Genomic DNA, 12,821 nt, shown 5'->3' with positions numbered 1-12,821 from the left:
AGGTTGGACAGAGTGGGGAATGTGGTCAAACATATTCCTACTTCTGTCTTTATCGGAAAAGACAGGGTGGCGGTCTACTACCAGGGGCAGCCTCGTGTATGCTATAAGTGTGGTTCTCGCAGCCACTATAGCATTTCTTGTAAGGAGGTGAAATGTTCACGTTGCCATGCTTTAGGGCACTTAGCAAAGGACTGCAAGGACATCCGTTGCAGTATTTGTCTTAAATTGGGTCATCCGTATTTGCAGTGCCCTGAAGCATGGGCTAATGTGGATGAAGAAGTTGTTAAGGAGATGGAGAAAATCTTAGAGGAAAATTGTGAAGAGGAGGCCTCTGGTGGTGGACCGTTACACTCGAGGCCTGCTGCCTTGGAGCCCAAGACTATTGTGCCGCCTTTCCTGTCTGTGTTAAAATCGATGCCTCCACCTTCCCCTCCCCCTTCCTTGGTCCCGGTAATTAAAAAAATACCGGAGGTGAGATTGGGTGCTGAAGCAATTTTTAAAATTGCTGTTCCTGGAGAGGGAAAAAATGTATTTTCTGTCTATAAAGAGGATGCTGTTCAAGAGGAGAATAAAAGCCCTTCTGAAAAACCCCCTGAAGGTAAAAAGATGGAGGAGGGTGGGGAAGGAAAAAATGTTAATACTAAGCTCCCGAGAGGAACAAAGACAGAAGTTGCAAATAAAGGTAAAGGGAGGAATAAACAGAGTGAGGAGGTGGAAGAAAAAAAGGTGGAGGAGTCAGAAAGGTTTATAGAAGTAAAGTCAGCAAAAGAAAGAAGGAAGGAGAGAAGGAAAATGGTGACGGAAAAGAAAGCTAGTGAAAAGCTAGAAGAGATTAGGAAGAAAAAATCTGTTATTGTAAAAAATAAGTTTAATGCGTTATCTGACCAGTCTGAAATGTTTGATGGAAATATTGTAAATAGTGATGATGGTGAAGGGGAAAGTGTGGATATGGAGGTGGGTGGTGCAGTATAAGGAAGGCTAGGCAATCTCTTTCATTTGCCCTGATGGAGGTTCCCCCCCCCCCCTTTAAAACTGGCAACTATTAATGTTGCTAGTATGAGATCTGTGAGTGCTCGAAGGGAAGCCATATTTTTTCTCGGTCAGTTTGATGCCGACATTTTATTTTTGCAAGAGACCAGGTTGCAAACGCTAAGTGACATACATGAGGCTAAGAGGGATTGGCACCATGGTCCCTCTTACTGGTCTCTTGCGGCTGAGCCTTACACTGGGGTGGCGGTCCTTTTTAAGACCAACATGGTAACTTTCCGGCGGGTAAGTGAAGTAGAGATGGGGCGATGCTTGGTCATGGACGTCTCTGTGAGGAGGCAGAATTTGAGGCTGATTAACATATATGGGCCTCAGTCTGAGAGGGAGAGGAAGCGCCTCTTCACAGAGATCAAGCCATTCTTGTTTACAGCCCAGGAGGTGGTCTTTGGTGGTGATTTCAATACCGTAGTCAGGTTAAGGGACAGGAGAGGTACCAAGACCCGCCTGGGCTACGATAGCAATTTTTTGAATAATATGGTTAGGGATGCTGGTCTGGTAGATGTGCATATAAAGCACACTCCAGATGACACAGGGTTCACTTTTTTCTGTGGAGAGCGTAGGAGTAGGATAGATAGGTTTTTTGTTAAGGAGAGCTCTGCTACCTCATCCCCAAGGGTGCAGGTGGTGGAGTTCTCTGATCACTGTATTCTGTCTGTGGTGTTGAATGTTGCAGATGTCCCTCCAAAAGGAAAGGGTATCTGGAGATTAAATTTGTTGCTGTTGGAAGAGGAAAGTGTAAGACAATCTTTCAGGGATTTTTTTCAGGCACAGGTCACTTTGCTGGACTGCTGCAGCAGTAGGTCTGAGTGGTGGGAGATGGTTAAAAGGCGAGCAGTAGGCCTTTTTAAGAACATAGCAAAAAAGAGAGCTTTTGGTAAATATGTTACCTACCAGCGTCTGAGGCGGAAACTTGAAATCGCTGTCTCAGGGGATGGTGATCCCGGTGAGATTAAAAGGATCAAGGATTTGTTGCGCAAGAGTCAGTATGACCGGCATGCTTCTTTGCTTCTGGAAAGGGATTACGGTAAAAGTCACTCGCCGGACCCTTATCAGAATTGCAAACAAAGTGTAGCAGTTAAGGTCGTGTATGGTCTCAAGGATAGTACAGGATCTCTGGTGCAGTCCAGAGCAGGGATTCTGGAAATCGTGAGATCCTTTTATGCTGAACTGTTGGGTAGCAGACCTCTTGATGAGACAGAGATGGAATCTTTCTTGTGTGATATTCCAGGACTGGTGAATTTAGATGTTCCTCTTGCGTTTTTGACAGAAAGAATTTCTGCTGAGGAAGTGGCGAAAGCCATAGAGCAGCTTGCTATTAAAAAGACTCCAGGGCCTGATGGCTTGACGGCTGAATTCTATAAGGTTTTCAAGGACATTCTGGCACCTGAATTAGCAGAGGTTTACAATCGCAGTCTTGCAGAGGATGAGCTTCCTCCCTCTATGAGAGAATCAGCAGTTATTCTTTTGTCAAAGGGTAAAGATTCTTCAAGGATTGAGAATTGGCGTCCTATCAGCCTTCTCAATGTTGACCGAAAGATTCTGGCCAAAATAATTTTCTGGCGTCTGAGTCAGGTGGCAAATGAGGTGCTTTCTCGCCAGCAGCATTGTTCTGTCCAGGGGAGAAGCACTTTTTCAGCCGTATTAACGGTCCGGGAGATTCTGGAGAGATGCAGGGCTGCTGGTTGGGGAAAGTACTTACTGGCGTTGGATCAGGCAAAGGCATTTGATCGTGTCAATCATGAGTATCTGTGGATGCTCCTTAGTAAGTATGGTCTGCCGGGGAGGTTTATCAATTGGCTTAAAGTTTTGTACAAAGGTGCTGAAAGTTTCCCGCTTGTCAATGGTTGGGTTGGACAGACCTTTGAGGTTAGATCTGGGGTGCGCCAGGGGTGTCCTTTGAGTCCCCTGCTATATGCTTTTGCCATTGATCCTTTCATAAGAAGGATTGAGGGTGGAGCCTTGTGTGGGGTGCCGTCGGGCATTGCTGGTGTGCCTCCTCTCAAGGTTGTGGCCTATGCTGATGATGTGACTGTGGTGGTCTCTGGGCAAGAGGAGGCAGAAGGCGTTTGTGCAGAGATTGCCCGTTACTCGTTGGCATCAGGTTCCAAGATCAATCAGGACAAATGTGAGATTTTCTGGATGGGTAAGGAAAATGAGAGCTTCTTGCTTCCGGTCTCTTTTCCAGCACCAAAGGAAAAGATCAAAGTACTCGGTATAGAATTTGGCCCGGGTGATTATGGTCACCAAAATTGGGAAAGCAGACTAAAGTGTGCTGAGGCTAAGGTGGTCCGCTGGAAAGGTTGGCGATTGACTTTCAGAGAAAGGATTGACATAATCAAAACCTATCTGATTCCAATTATGTTGTATGTCAGTTTTGTCTGTATTTTGCCAGTGTCTCTTCACACAAGGATCTACAGCTTGTTTTTTCAGATGCTCTGGGGAAATAAGATGAACCACGTTAAGAGGAATGTCACCTATCGATCAAGGCAGAAGGGTGGCCTAGGGATGGTCAACCCAGTGGTTTTCTTTTCTCTGTTATTTATTAAGCACAATCTTGGTAAAATGTATGCGGAGGAACTGCCTGGATGGATGGGTATCTTCCAGTCCTGGTTTAAACCTTTTCTCAGGCAATGGGAAAGTGGTGGTTTGGTGAAAAGACTGAGAGCTGGTCCTGATTATCTCCCGGCCTATGTTGCACCTTGTCTGAAAGTGATGAGGCAATGGGAACTGACTAAGGAGGAGATTATCTCAATCCCTAGGAAAGCCCTAGAGGAGAGAGTGATTGAAACTGTTTTTCAGGACCCATTGGCCCTGAAAGATTGCCCAAGCCCAATATTGGAGGAGGGTTTGCGCTTGCTATGTTCTCCTAGGATTCCTAACAAATTCAGGGACTTGGCTTGGCTTTCCTTTCATGGCAGACTCTTTGTTAGAGGAAATTTGAAGTTCATTGGGGATAGGGATCGTGGCTGTCCTCATGAGGAGTGTGGTGGTGTGGAGGAGACCATGGACCATTTCCTGGTGGACTGTTCCTTTAAGAAAGAAGTATACAAACAGGTGGGTAGGGCTTTAGGTATTCCTTTTCTTGAGCGGCTTAGTTACGCGGAGTGGACTTATGGAGCATTCAATAACCGGGGGTCATTTAATTTGGACACTTTTTTTTTAGTCAGTTTAGTGATTCGGTATTACACTTGGAATGCACGGTGTCAAATTGCGATCCATCAGAAAGTCCTCCCTGTCCAGGTGGTGGTGCATGGCATTATTGGTGAGGTTGGGAAAATTCGGGGTCTTGAGGAGGGAAGGTTGAGTCGGGGGGAGTGGTGTCTGCTTTGGCGGAGCATCAAGCCTCCATGACTTGGCCAAACCTTCTCTTTGGTGAGCTTTTCTTTCTCTTTCCACTTAGTTAGATGACCTAAAAATAAGGAATGGTTTGCAAGCATAAGGAGGAGTAAGATTGCCTAGTCTTTCTTGCTGTAATATGTAAATAGGGTGCAGTGTTGTTGTATATAGTGTATATAGTAAGCCAGAGTGGCATGATTTATGGTTTCAGTCTTTCAGTTGCACTTGATATGGACTAAATAATGAAGCCAGAGTGGCATGATTTAAAGGGACTCCGAGCTCACGAAAAAAAGAAAAGTTGTACTCACCAGGGGCTTTCTCCAGCCCAGTGCTGGTCGGGAGGTCCCACGCCGGCGTCCTGGCTCCTCTCCTTCTCCCCGCTCCGGTATAGCTGACAGGCCGCAGCCCGGGCGACACTCGGTGGAGTGTCGGGCTGCAGCTTCCGCGTATGACGCGGATTACGTCACACGCGGGCCGCCTCGCGTCATCACGGCGGCCGGCGTGAAAGTACTGCGCATGCGCGATTAAAGCGCGCATGCGCAGTACTTTCACGCCGGCCGCCGTGATGACGCGAGGCGGCCGGCGTGTGACGTAATCCGCGTCATACGCGGAAGCTGCAGCCCGACACTCCACCGAGTGTCGCCCGGGCTGCGGCCTGTCAGCTATACCGGAGCGGGGAGAAGGAGAGGAGCCAGGACGCCGGCGTGGGACCTCCCGACCAGCACTGGGCTGGAGAAAGCCCCTGGTGAGTACAACTTTTCTTTTTTTCGTGAGCTCGGAGTCCCTTTAAGTTGTGTTGAATTTTCAGTTCTTTTCTAGGTATGGAATTATTATGGACTAAAGAACTAAGGTACTTAAGGCGGTTAGCCTAATGTTTTGTTATTTATTTACTTGGGTATTTTATAATTTTTGTATATATGTTGCAGTATTTTTAATAAAAGAGTAACAATACATTGCCTGCTGCCAGTGCCACACGTCACTCCTCCTCCTGCTGTATTTATCCTCCTGCTGTCAGTGGTCCCACCGCCAGGGTCCACACAATACATTGCCTGCTGCCAGTGCCACACGTCACACCTCCTCCTCCTGCTGCTGTATGTATCCTCCTGCTGTCAGTGGTCCCACCGCCAGGGTCCACACAATACATTGCCTGCTGCCAGTGCCACACGTCACTCCTCCTCCTCCTGCTGCTGCTGGCCTGCTGCATTTATTTATTTATGAATTTATACGTGACTCCTGCTGCTGCTGGCCTGCTGCATTTATTTATTTATGAATTTATTTATGTATTTATTGTATTTATACGTGACTCCTGCTCCTCCTCCTGCTGCTGTATTTATCCTCCTGCTGTCAGTGGTCCCACCGCCAGGGTCCACACAATACATTGCCTGCTGCCAGTTCCACACGTCACACCTCCTACTGCTTCTGTATTTATCCTTCTGCTGTCAGTGGTCCCACTGCCAGGGTCCACACAATACATTGCCTGCTGCCAGTGCCACACATCACTCCTCCTCCTGCTGCTGCTGTATTTATCCTCCTGCTGTCAGTGGTCCCACTGCCAGGGTCCACACAATACATTGCCTGCTGCCAGTGCCACACATCACTCCTCCTCCTACTGCTGCTGTATTTATCCTCCTGCTGTCAGTGGTCCCACAGCCAGGGTTCACACAATACATTGCCTGCTGTCAATGCCATACGTCACTTTTTTTTTTTTTTTAATTACACCTATTTCAATGTGATTTCCCTTTAAAAAAAAAAAAAACGCATCCGAATTCCCGAACACAAATTTTTTACCGAATTTTGAAACCGACACCCGAACCGAATCCGAACCGAATGTCACGGTCGAAGGCGAATTCGAATCCGAATGTCATGCGGACCTGAATTAGAATGTACCTGAACCGAATTTTGGTACATCTGAGCATGCCTGGCCTTGACGCAGAAAAAGCTTTTGACAAGATAGCTTGGCCTGCCCTTAATTCCATTATAATGAGAAGAACTTTTGGCTAAGTTTTCATTAGATTTGTCCAATGGATTTACTCCACCCCCCATACCTCGATCATTGTAAATGACCAGCTGTCTCACCCTATTCACATGGAAAGAGGAACCTGTCAAGGTTGTCCTCTCTCACCGTTATTGTTTAACTTAGTTCTCGACCCCATTCTCAGATTGCTTGAGCAAATCCCCTCTTTTAAAAGTATTAAAATAGCACAGGTGGAGACTAAATTAACAGCTTTTGTGGATGACCTCCTATTATATATAGCGAACCCTAAGCAGGCTATTCCCGGTATTATGGTCACAATATGTTGAGGTTTTCGGTTATCAATTAATTAGGAAAAATTCACGGCCTTTTAGGTTTCCAAACAGATGATGCCTTCTTGGGGAAAGGATACACCTTTTCTTTGGGCTAAAGCAGACTTAACTTATTTGTGAATAAAACTTCCGAAATTCTACCACCATTTTTACTCATCTAATTTCGAGCCCATTATTGCCAATTTCAAACAAGATTTAAATTCTTGGAGACAGCTTTTACTCTCTTATCTGGGACAAATTCATTTAGTAAAGATTTCCTTCTTCCCTAAGCGATTTTTCCCTCTTCAGGTCCTACCTTTTCTCATCCCCCATAGGGACCTTCAAGACGTATATAAGTTATTGGCTAGCTTCATTTGGGCCAACAAATGTTCTAGAAATAGAAGAACCACTCTTTACAATCTTTAACAGCACAAATGTAATGCAAGAATTAACTTTCCCATAATTAAGAACTACAATAAGTAAGCATTGGGATGAATCCTCAAAGATTGGCTGCACTCCTCTATTTACACCAATACGATTATGGATCAGAACCTTTGTCCGGGGATAGATTTAATAGCCATGTTCCACATGTAAAGAGAATGTCTGCCTGATAGCATTCAAGACATCCCCCTTCTCTTTTACTGTTTGGCCATTATGGCATTCCCTACGTAGTTCCCATAACATTAATGTCCACTCCTTACTTTTCCTGCCATTTAGGAAAAACCTAGATTTTCCACCTTCAACTAGTTCGAGGACCTTCACGCTTTGACGCTTTAGGGCTGGACTAAAATCTATTAGATTGTTCCTGGAGGAAGTCAGCACACCTTCAATTACTCTTGGGTGCTTGACAAGGTGGCATAAAGATAGATACAAGTTGCAAGGATTGTCAGCACACCACTCTTTACAGCACACTTTATTGTGCCAGCACACCAGGCCGCATAACAGATACTGCAGAGCATGATGGGGCTGATTCTTCTCCCTACTGGTCCTCCCCTTCATTTCCCTATCCCGCCCTAAGGCTGCTTTCACAGTGGGACGTTACAGGCTCATGTTACAGCAGCCTGTAACTTGCAGCCCAACTCACAGCACTGAAAAATCAATGTGCAGTTCACAGTGCACATGTTGCATTAGAGTATACTGCTAGTTCGCTATTGTTCCTAGCCACATGGCTAATTAATATTCACTTCACAGTAGTGTTGTCCGGATCATGAACGATTCGGATCTTTGATCCGGATCTTTTTTGTGAGTCGAATCATCCGAGATTCGGTTCACAGTGGATGTCTTGAAGAAACAGGAACTGCAGCTTCTCTCACTCTGCTGCAAATTATTCAAAGATTCGGTTCAAAGATCCGGACTTCCCAGTATAGAACTAAAACAGCTCACCTCTGTTCATCTGACAGCCCGCACCCCCTCCCCCACTGAAAGCATGATCGCCCGCGCCCCCCCCCCCCCCTTGCCCTCCCCCCCTGAGTGACAGACAATATGCCCCATTAGACCAGAGACTGGTGGGAGTGTCTGAGGGCTGGAACTTGGGAGGGCTAAAGAATCATCAATCAGGAAGCAGGGTAAGGGAGGATATTACATCACAATTGGCTTCATACAAGAAAGTCAAACATGGAACCTGCTATGAGCTGTCAGGAGCATCAATATCTGCAAATACTATATAAAAATTCTGTGAAATCCATATGTAATGTAAGTAAAGCCAATATTTAGCTACTGATATATGTGTTTTTTTCTCTGAGACCTTATACCTAACTGCTCCTAACAGACACTGAAGCAAAAAAAACCCCTCATGATATAATGAATTGGTTGTGTAATACGGATAATTAATAGAGCATTAGTAGCAAAGAAAAAAGTGTCATATTTTTATTTTCAGGTATATAGCTTTTTTTTATAACATTGCATGAGTCTCTAATAATTGCAGTTTCCACAATACACTCAGCATTTTAAATGATTTCACAGAGCAGGCTAGTGACCCTTTGAACTTTTCTCTGCAGGAAAATCATAAACAAAGAAGAAACAATGAGAGACAGTGGAGCTAAGAGCTTCAAATGACAGTGCTGTCCACAACTTTATAAAGTTGCAGAGCTCAGAGAAGCTGTTTTGCATAGATAACTACTGAAGTTTCTTAACTCTTCCTGTACTGGAAACAATATGAGACTCATATCTGTGCTAATAATGTTTTATTACTTAGCTGTACTACACATACAAATCATTATATCATAAGTTTATTTTCACTTCAGATTCCCTTTAAACAATATCACTATGTACATATCTTACCGGTTCGCTCCTTCAAAATGCACTTGTCCTCACCCATCAATATCAAAAACCTCCTTTGGCTCATCCCTGTGGATCGTGCTAAAATTAATAACCCCATTATAAAACACTCCCTCCAGGTGTGGGATGGCTGTAAATACTCTGGTCGACTAATGTCTCCTCATAGACCGCTCCTTTCCTTTTTGGGCAACCCCTCTTTCCCAGCTGCCTTAAAATCTTCTGCTCCTTACCGATGGTGGGTTTCAACCAAACTTTATAAAATTCAGGATTTTACTACAGATACAGGCATTAAATCCCTAGATTATCTGCGCGAAAAGTTTAATTTTCCTCCCTCTGAGCAGTTCCACTATATGCAAATTACCCATTTTGTGAAACGACACATCGCACATGCGGAATCCCCAATGAGCAGGACCTTCTTCGAGCACATCTGCGACACTAACCCACAAGCACCGGGAGTAATTTCAGCTATATATAGGGAACTAACTCTTACACACTCTCAAAACAAACCGGACTACATACTTAAATGGGAAAAGGAACTGGGCCTCCAAATAGATTATACTGATATGTGTGACATTTGGGAAAATATTCCTAGAATATCCATAAATGCTGACTTAGTCGAGATAAACTATAAGCTATTATTTAGATGGTACCTGGTCCCCCAGAGGGTGGCCAAATACAATAAACAATGCTCGGGAGACTGTTTCAGAGGGTGCAAAATGATGGGTTCCTTTGCCCACATATGGTGGAACTGTAAAAAAGTACGTAGATTATGGATTAGAGTTTGTAATTGGGCTTCATCCCTGATTAATGCCCCAGTCCCACGGAATCCCCTCCATGTTCTCCTAGGCTGTCCTTATCCATCACTATCTCCCGCTCAAAATGCTCTCATTAATTATATTTTCACAGTAACCAAAATTAAAATAGCGGCAGCCTGGAATACTCAATCTCTTTCGTTTGAGGCGGTCAAGAATAGGCTTGGCAATATTCTGTTTTTTGAGAAATTGAGAGCCCGTATGAACGATAATATGAAAAAATTTCACAATATCTGGGACCCATTAATAACCTACTTATTAACCTCTGAACAAATAGCGATGGTGCATAATCAATGATCCTGTCATGGTCGCTTCTCATAGGCAACGATAACATACTAGCTTCAATATCCCTCGTCCCTGGAACTACTCAATCTTTTCACCGTCCCTTCTCTCTTCTTTTCTAACTTTACTTTTCTATACTTTCTAAAACCTATTATTTAGCTTTTTTATCCTCCTATTTATCTCCATTTATAACAATACTGTGGCTGTAAGGACGCTAGATTTCTACACTATATAGATACTACGATAACTGTTATATTTGAACGTTTAATCTTTTCCAGTACATACTTTATTACTTTTGTTGCAGTTAGTACCTAACTGAGTCGTTCCAAGCTTATGCTAGACAACTAGCAAAACCTGACCTCGCTGGAGGTTAGGTTTCATAGCTACAGGTACTAGATAAGATACTGTAGGCTAGTCCTCTCCCGACCCCTTAGGGGTTAAAGATGGTTGATGGACTATCCGATACGACAGCGGATTAGAAATTTTCGTCCGACTATGCACTGTAATCGTTGTTCAACTCACAGTTATGTGTAATACAACAACTAGTGTCATATCTTACTTGCTTAAGTTATGATTAGCTCATTGTCAACTGACTATTCTGTTCCTGTTTACTAATGTTGATATAAGATTTTGTTGGAAAATTGTTCTGTATTCTTTGCAAAACTTTTCAATAAAAACGATTGATACAAAATGCACTTGTCCTCTTCCTTTTAATGTCTCAAATGCCTTGCTCCCAATGCAGACTATAGGTGGCCATACACTGGTCGATTTGCCATCAGATCGACCAACAGATAGATCCCTCTCTGATCGAATTTGATCAGAGAGGGATCGTACAGCTGCCTTCACTGCAAACAGATTGTAAATCGATTTCAGCATGAAATCGATTCACCATCTGTGAAGCTGCCCTTCTCCGCTCTGGGCTCCAGCTTCACTGTACTTCCTGGCCGGGGAAGTTTATACAGTAGAGGCGCTCTACTGTTTAAACTTCCTGTCGGGACGGGAAGCAGTGAAGCCTGCCAGAGCCCAGCGGAGAAGAAGCAGCGGTGACAGCGGTGATACGCACCGGCCGGATCAGGTAATGTATTGCCGCTAGCGTCGGTAGTCAGACATTCGAACGCCGCTATCGACGCACTCCCGACTCGGCGGCGATAGATCGAGATCTTCCGCACGGTACGATCGACGGGAATGATCGATTTCGGACGGAAATCTATCGTTCGGTCAGCGATTGCGTAACGATTTCACAGCAGATTCGATCACAGTGAAATCGTTAAGTGTATGGGTCCCTTTAGTCCACTGTTTTTGGCATTGCAGTATTAATAAAGCTGGTTTTGGAGACAAGTGGTCAATTATATTGGTAGGTGAACAGAGGCGCCAGAAGGATAAAAGTACATAAAATTTTAAAAAAATTGCTGGGAGGAAGTGGTGGACTCGCCTCCGTTAAAGCAGACACCAAGGACTGTAAATATATAGATATACACATTTATTGAAAATACCCCAAAGATGCAACGCGTTACGCGGGCACAGCCCACTTCTTCAGGCAATAAGCAGGGGATAAACAACAGCAATTCAGTTATAGCAAGCAGAGCACATCTGTGACATACTTTTGACATACTACACCATATTGGGCTCTCGATTTCTCTTCAACTTAAGTGGTCAATTATGCCTTAGATAAACTCCTTAATTACATTCCTGTCACACCAGATTGTGCGCTTTTCTGCATTTTGGAAATGGAGAGCATAAGAGTCACTAGGGGTAGCAGAAAACGTGCTCTAATTATCTTTGCAGTTGCGAGGAAAATCATTTTGCAAAAATGTATCTTTTCCACTCCTCCAATGATCACTTAGTTTAAATTAAAATTGTATAATGTCTTCTTGATGGACTGGGTGGAAACATCCCAAAAAAAAAGAATCTTATATGTATAAATTCTTTGAGGTATGGGGGAGTTTTATGGACAAGTTATCTACACTAATCAAGAAGCTGATTATTGCAACCTTCTGTTACATAAAGTGGTACTTTGAAAGAGAGATTCTAAATGATCTGATCACGTGGTCTCCGCATCGCGTGGCACAAAAAAGGCGCACCAAGAGCTGCATAATGCAGCTCTAGGTAGCATCCTCCTCCAACACCACCAGGCGTTGCGTTAGGGGCACGTTATGCGACCTATAACGTCCCTAAAACGCAACGTCCTGGTGGGAAAGAAGCCTTATACCTTTGCTTTGTAATCATAGTTCCTCTGCAATAAAAAATTGTTTAAAAAAGAAATTGCTACACATCTGATTTTAGATTTAGTTTATCAATACTTCTTTGAAGAGATGTTGTATGATAAAACAGAATCTCTTAATTTTCAACTCTTACTAGCCCTACTAAAGTGACATTGTCCAATGTCACTTTACAGGTTCAGGTGTCAAAAATGTGTACAACCTATTACTTTCATGAAAAAACAGTACTTCAGTTGACAAATCTGATTAAGCACATCATTCATTTCAATGAACAAAGATAACATAAAAATCTTTGCAAGGTATCTAGTAAATTACTTCTACTGTTTTTTGTTCTTGTTTTGTGCTGCAGGCCAAGTTTGTGAAAAAAAATTATTATGTGTTTACCTTTATACTGTATGTGATTACACTAAAAGCTTTTCACTGTGTCATCAACCTCTTCATCAGAATCTGTAAGAACAAAAGATGGGTAACGTTTTTTTTTCAACTGAGCATTTATGCAGTCTTTCACAAATTAGAAATTGCAACCGACAAAGTAAGTTTAAGTTATAATATTATTAGAACACAT

General features: G+C 43.6%; 1 protein-coding gene across 7 annotated transcripts in view; it reads right to left on the bottom strand.

Moving 5' to 3' along the window:
- The window catches only part of STARD3NL (STARD3 N-terminal like), a 673,845-nt gene that overhangs the window by 461,456 nt on the left and 199,568 nt on the right, over positions 1-12,821 (bottom strand). For 3 of the 7 annotated variants that reach the window (XM_068236409.1, XM_068236410.1, XM_068236411.1), the window contains one exon: positions 12,648-12,703. Coding sequence is in view for 3 of the 7 variants with exons in the window: in XM_068236415.1 (XP_068092516.1) it covers positions 12,663-12,703 (41 nt within the window). In the remaining 4 variants the exon portion in view is untranslated. Of the gene's footprint in view, positions 1-6,974; positions 7,058-12,640; positions 12,704-12,821 lie in introns of those variants that run through there. The other 4 variants (XM_068236415.1, XM_068236413.1, XM_068236414.1 and 1 more) reach the window with 3 other exon arrangements.

This window comes from Hyperolius riggenbachi, chromosome 5, assembly GCF_040937935.1.
Source record: "Hyperolius riggenbachi isolate aHypRig1 chromosome 5, aHypRig1.pri, whole genome shotgun sequence".
NCBI lineage: Eukaryota > Metazoa > Chordata > Amphibia > Anura > Hyperoliidae > Hyperolius > Hyperolius riggenbachi.
The sequence above is the reverse complement of the archived record's forward strand: the minus strand, read 5'-3'. Positions and strand labels throughout refer to the sequence as shown.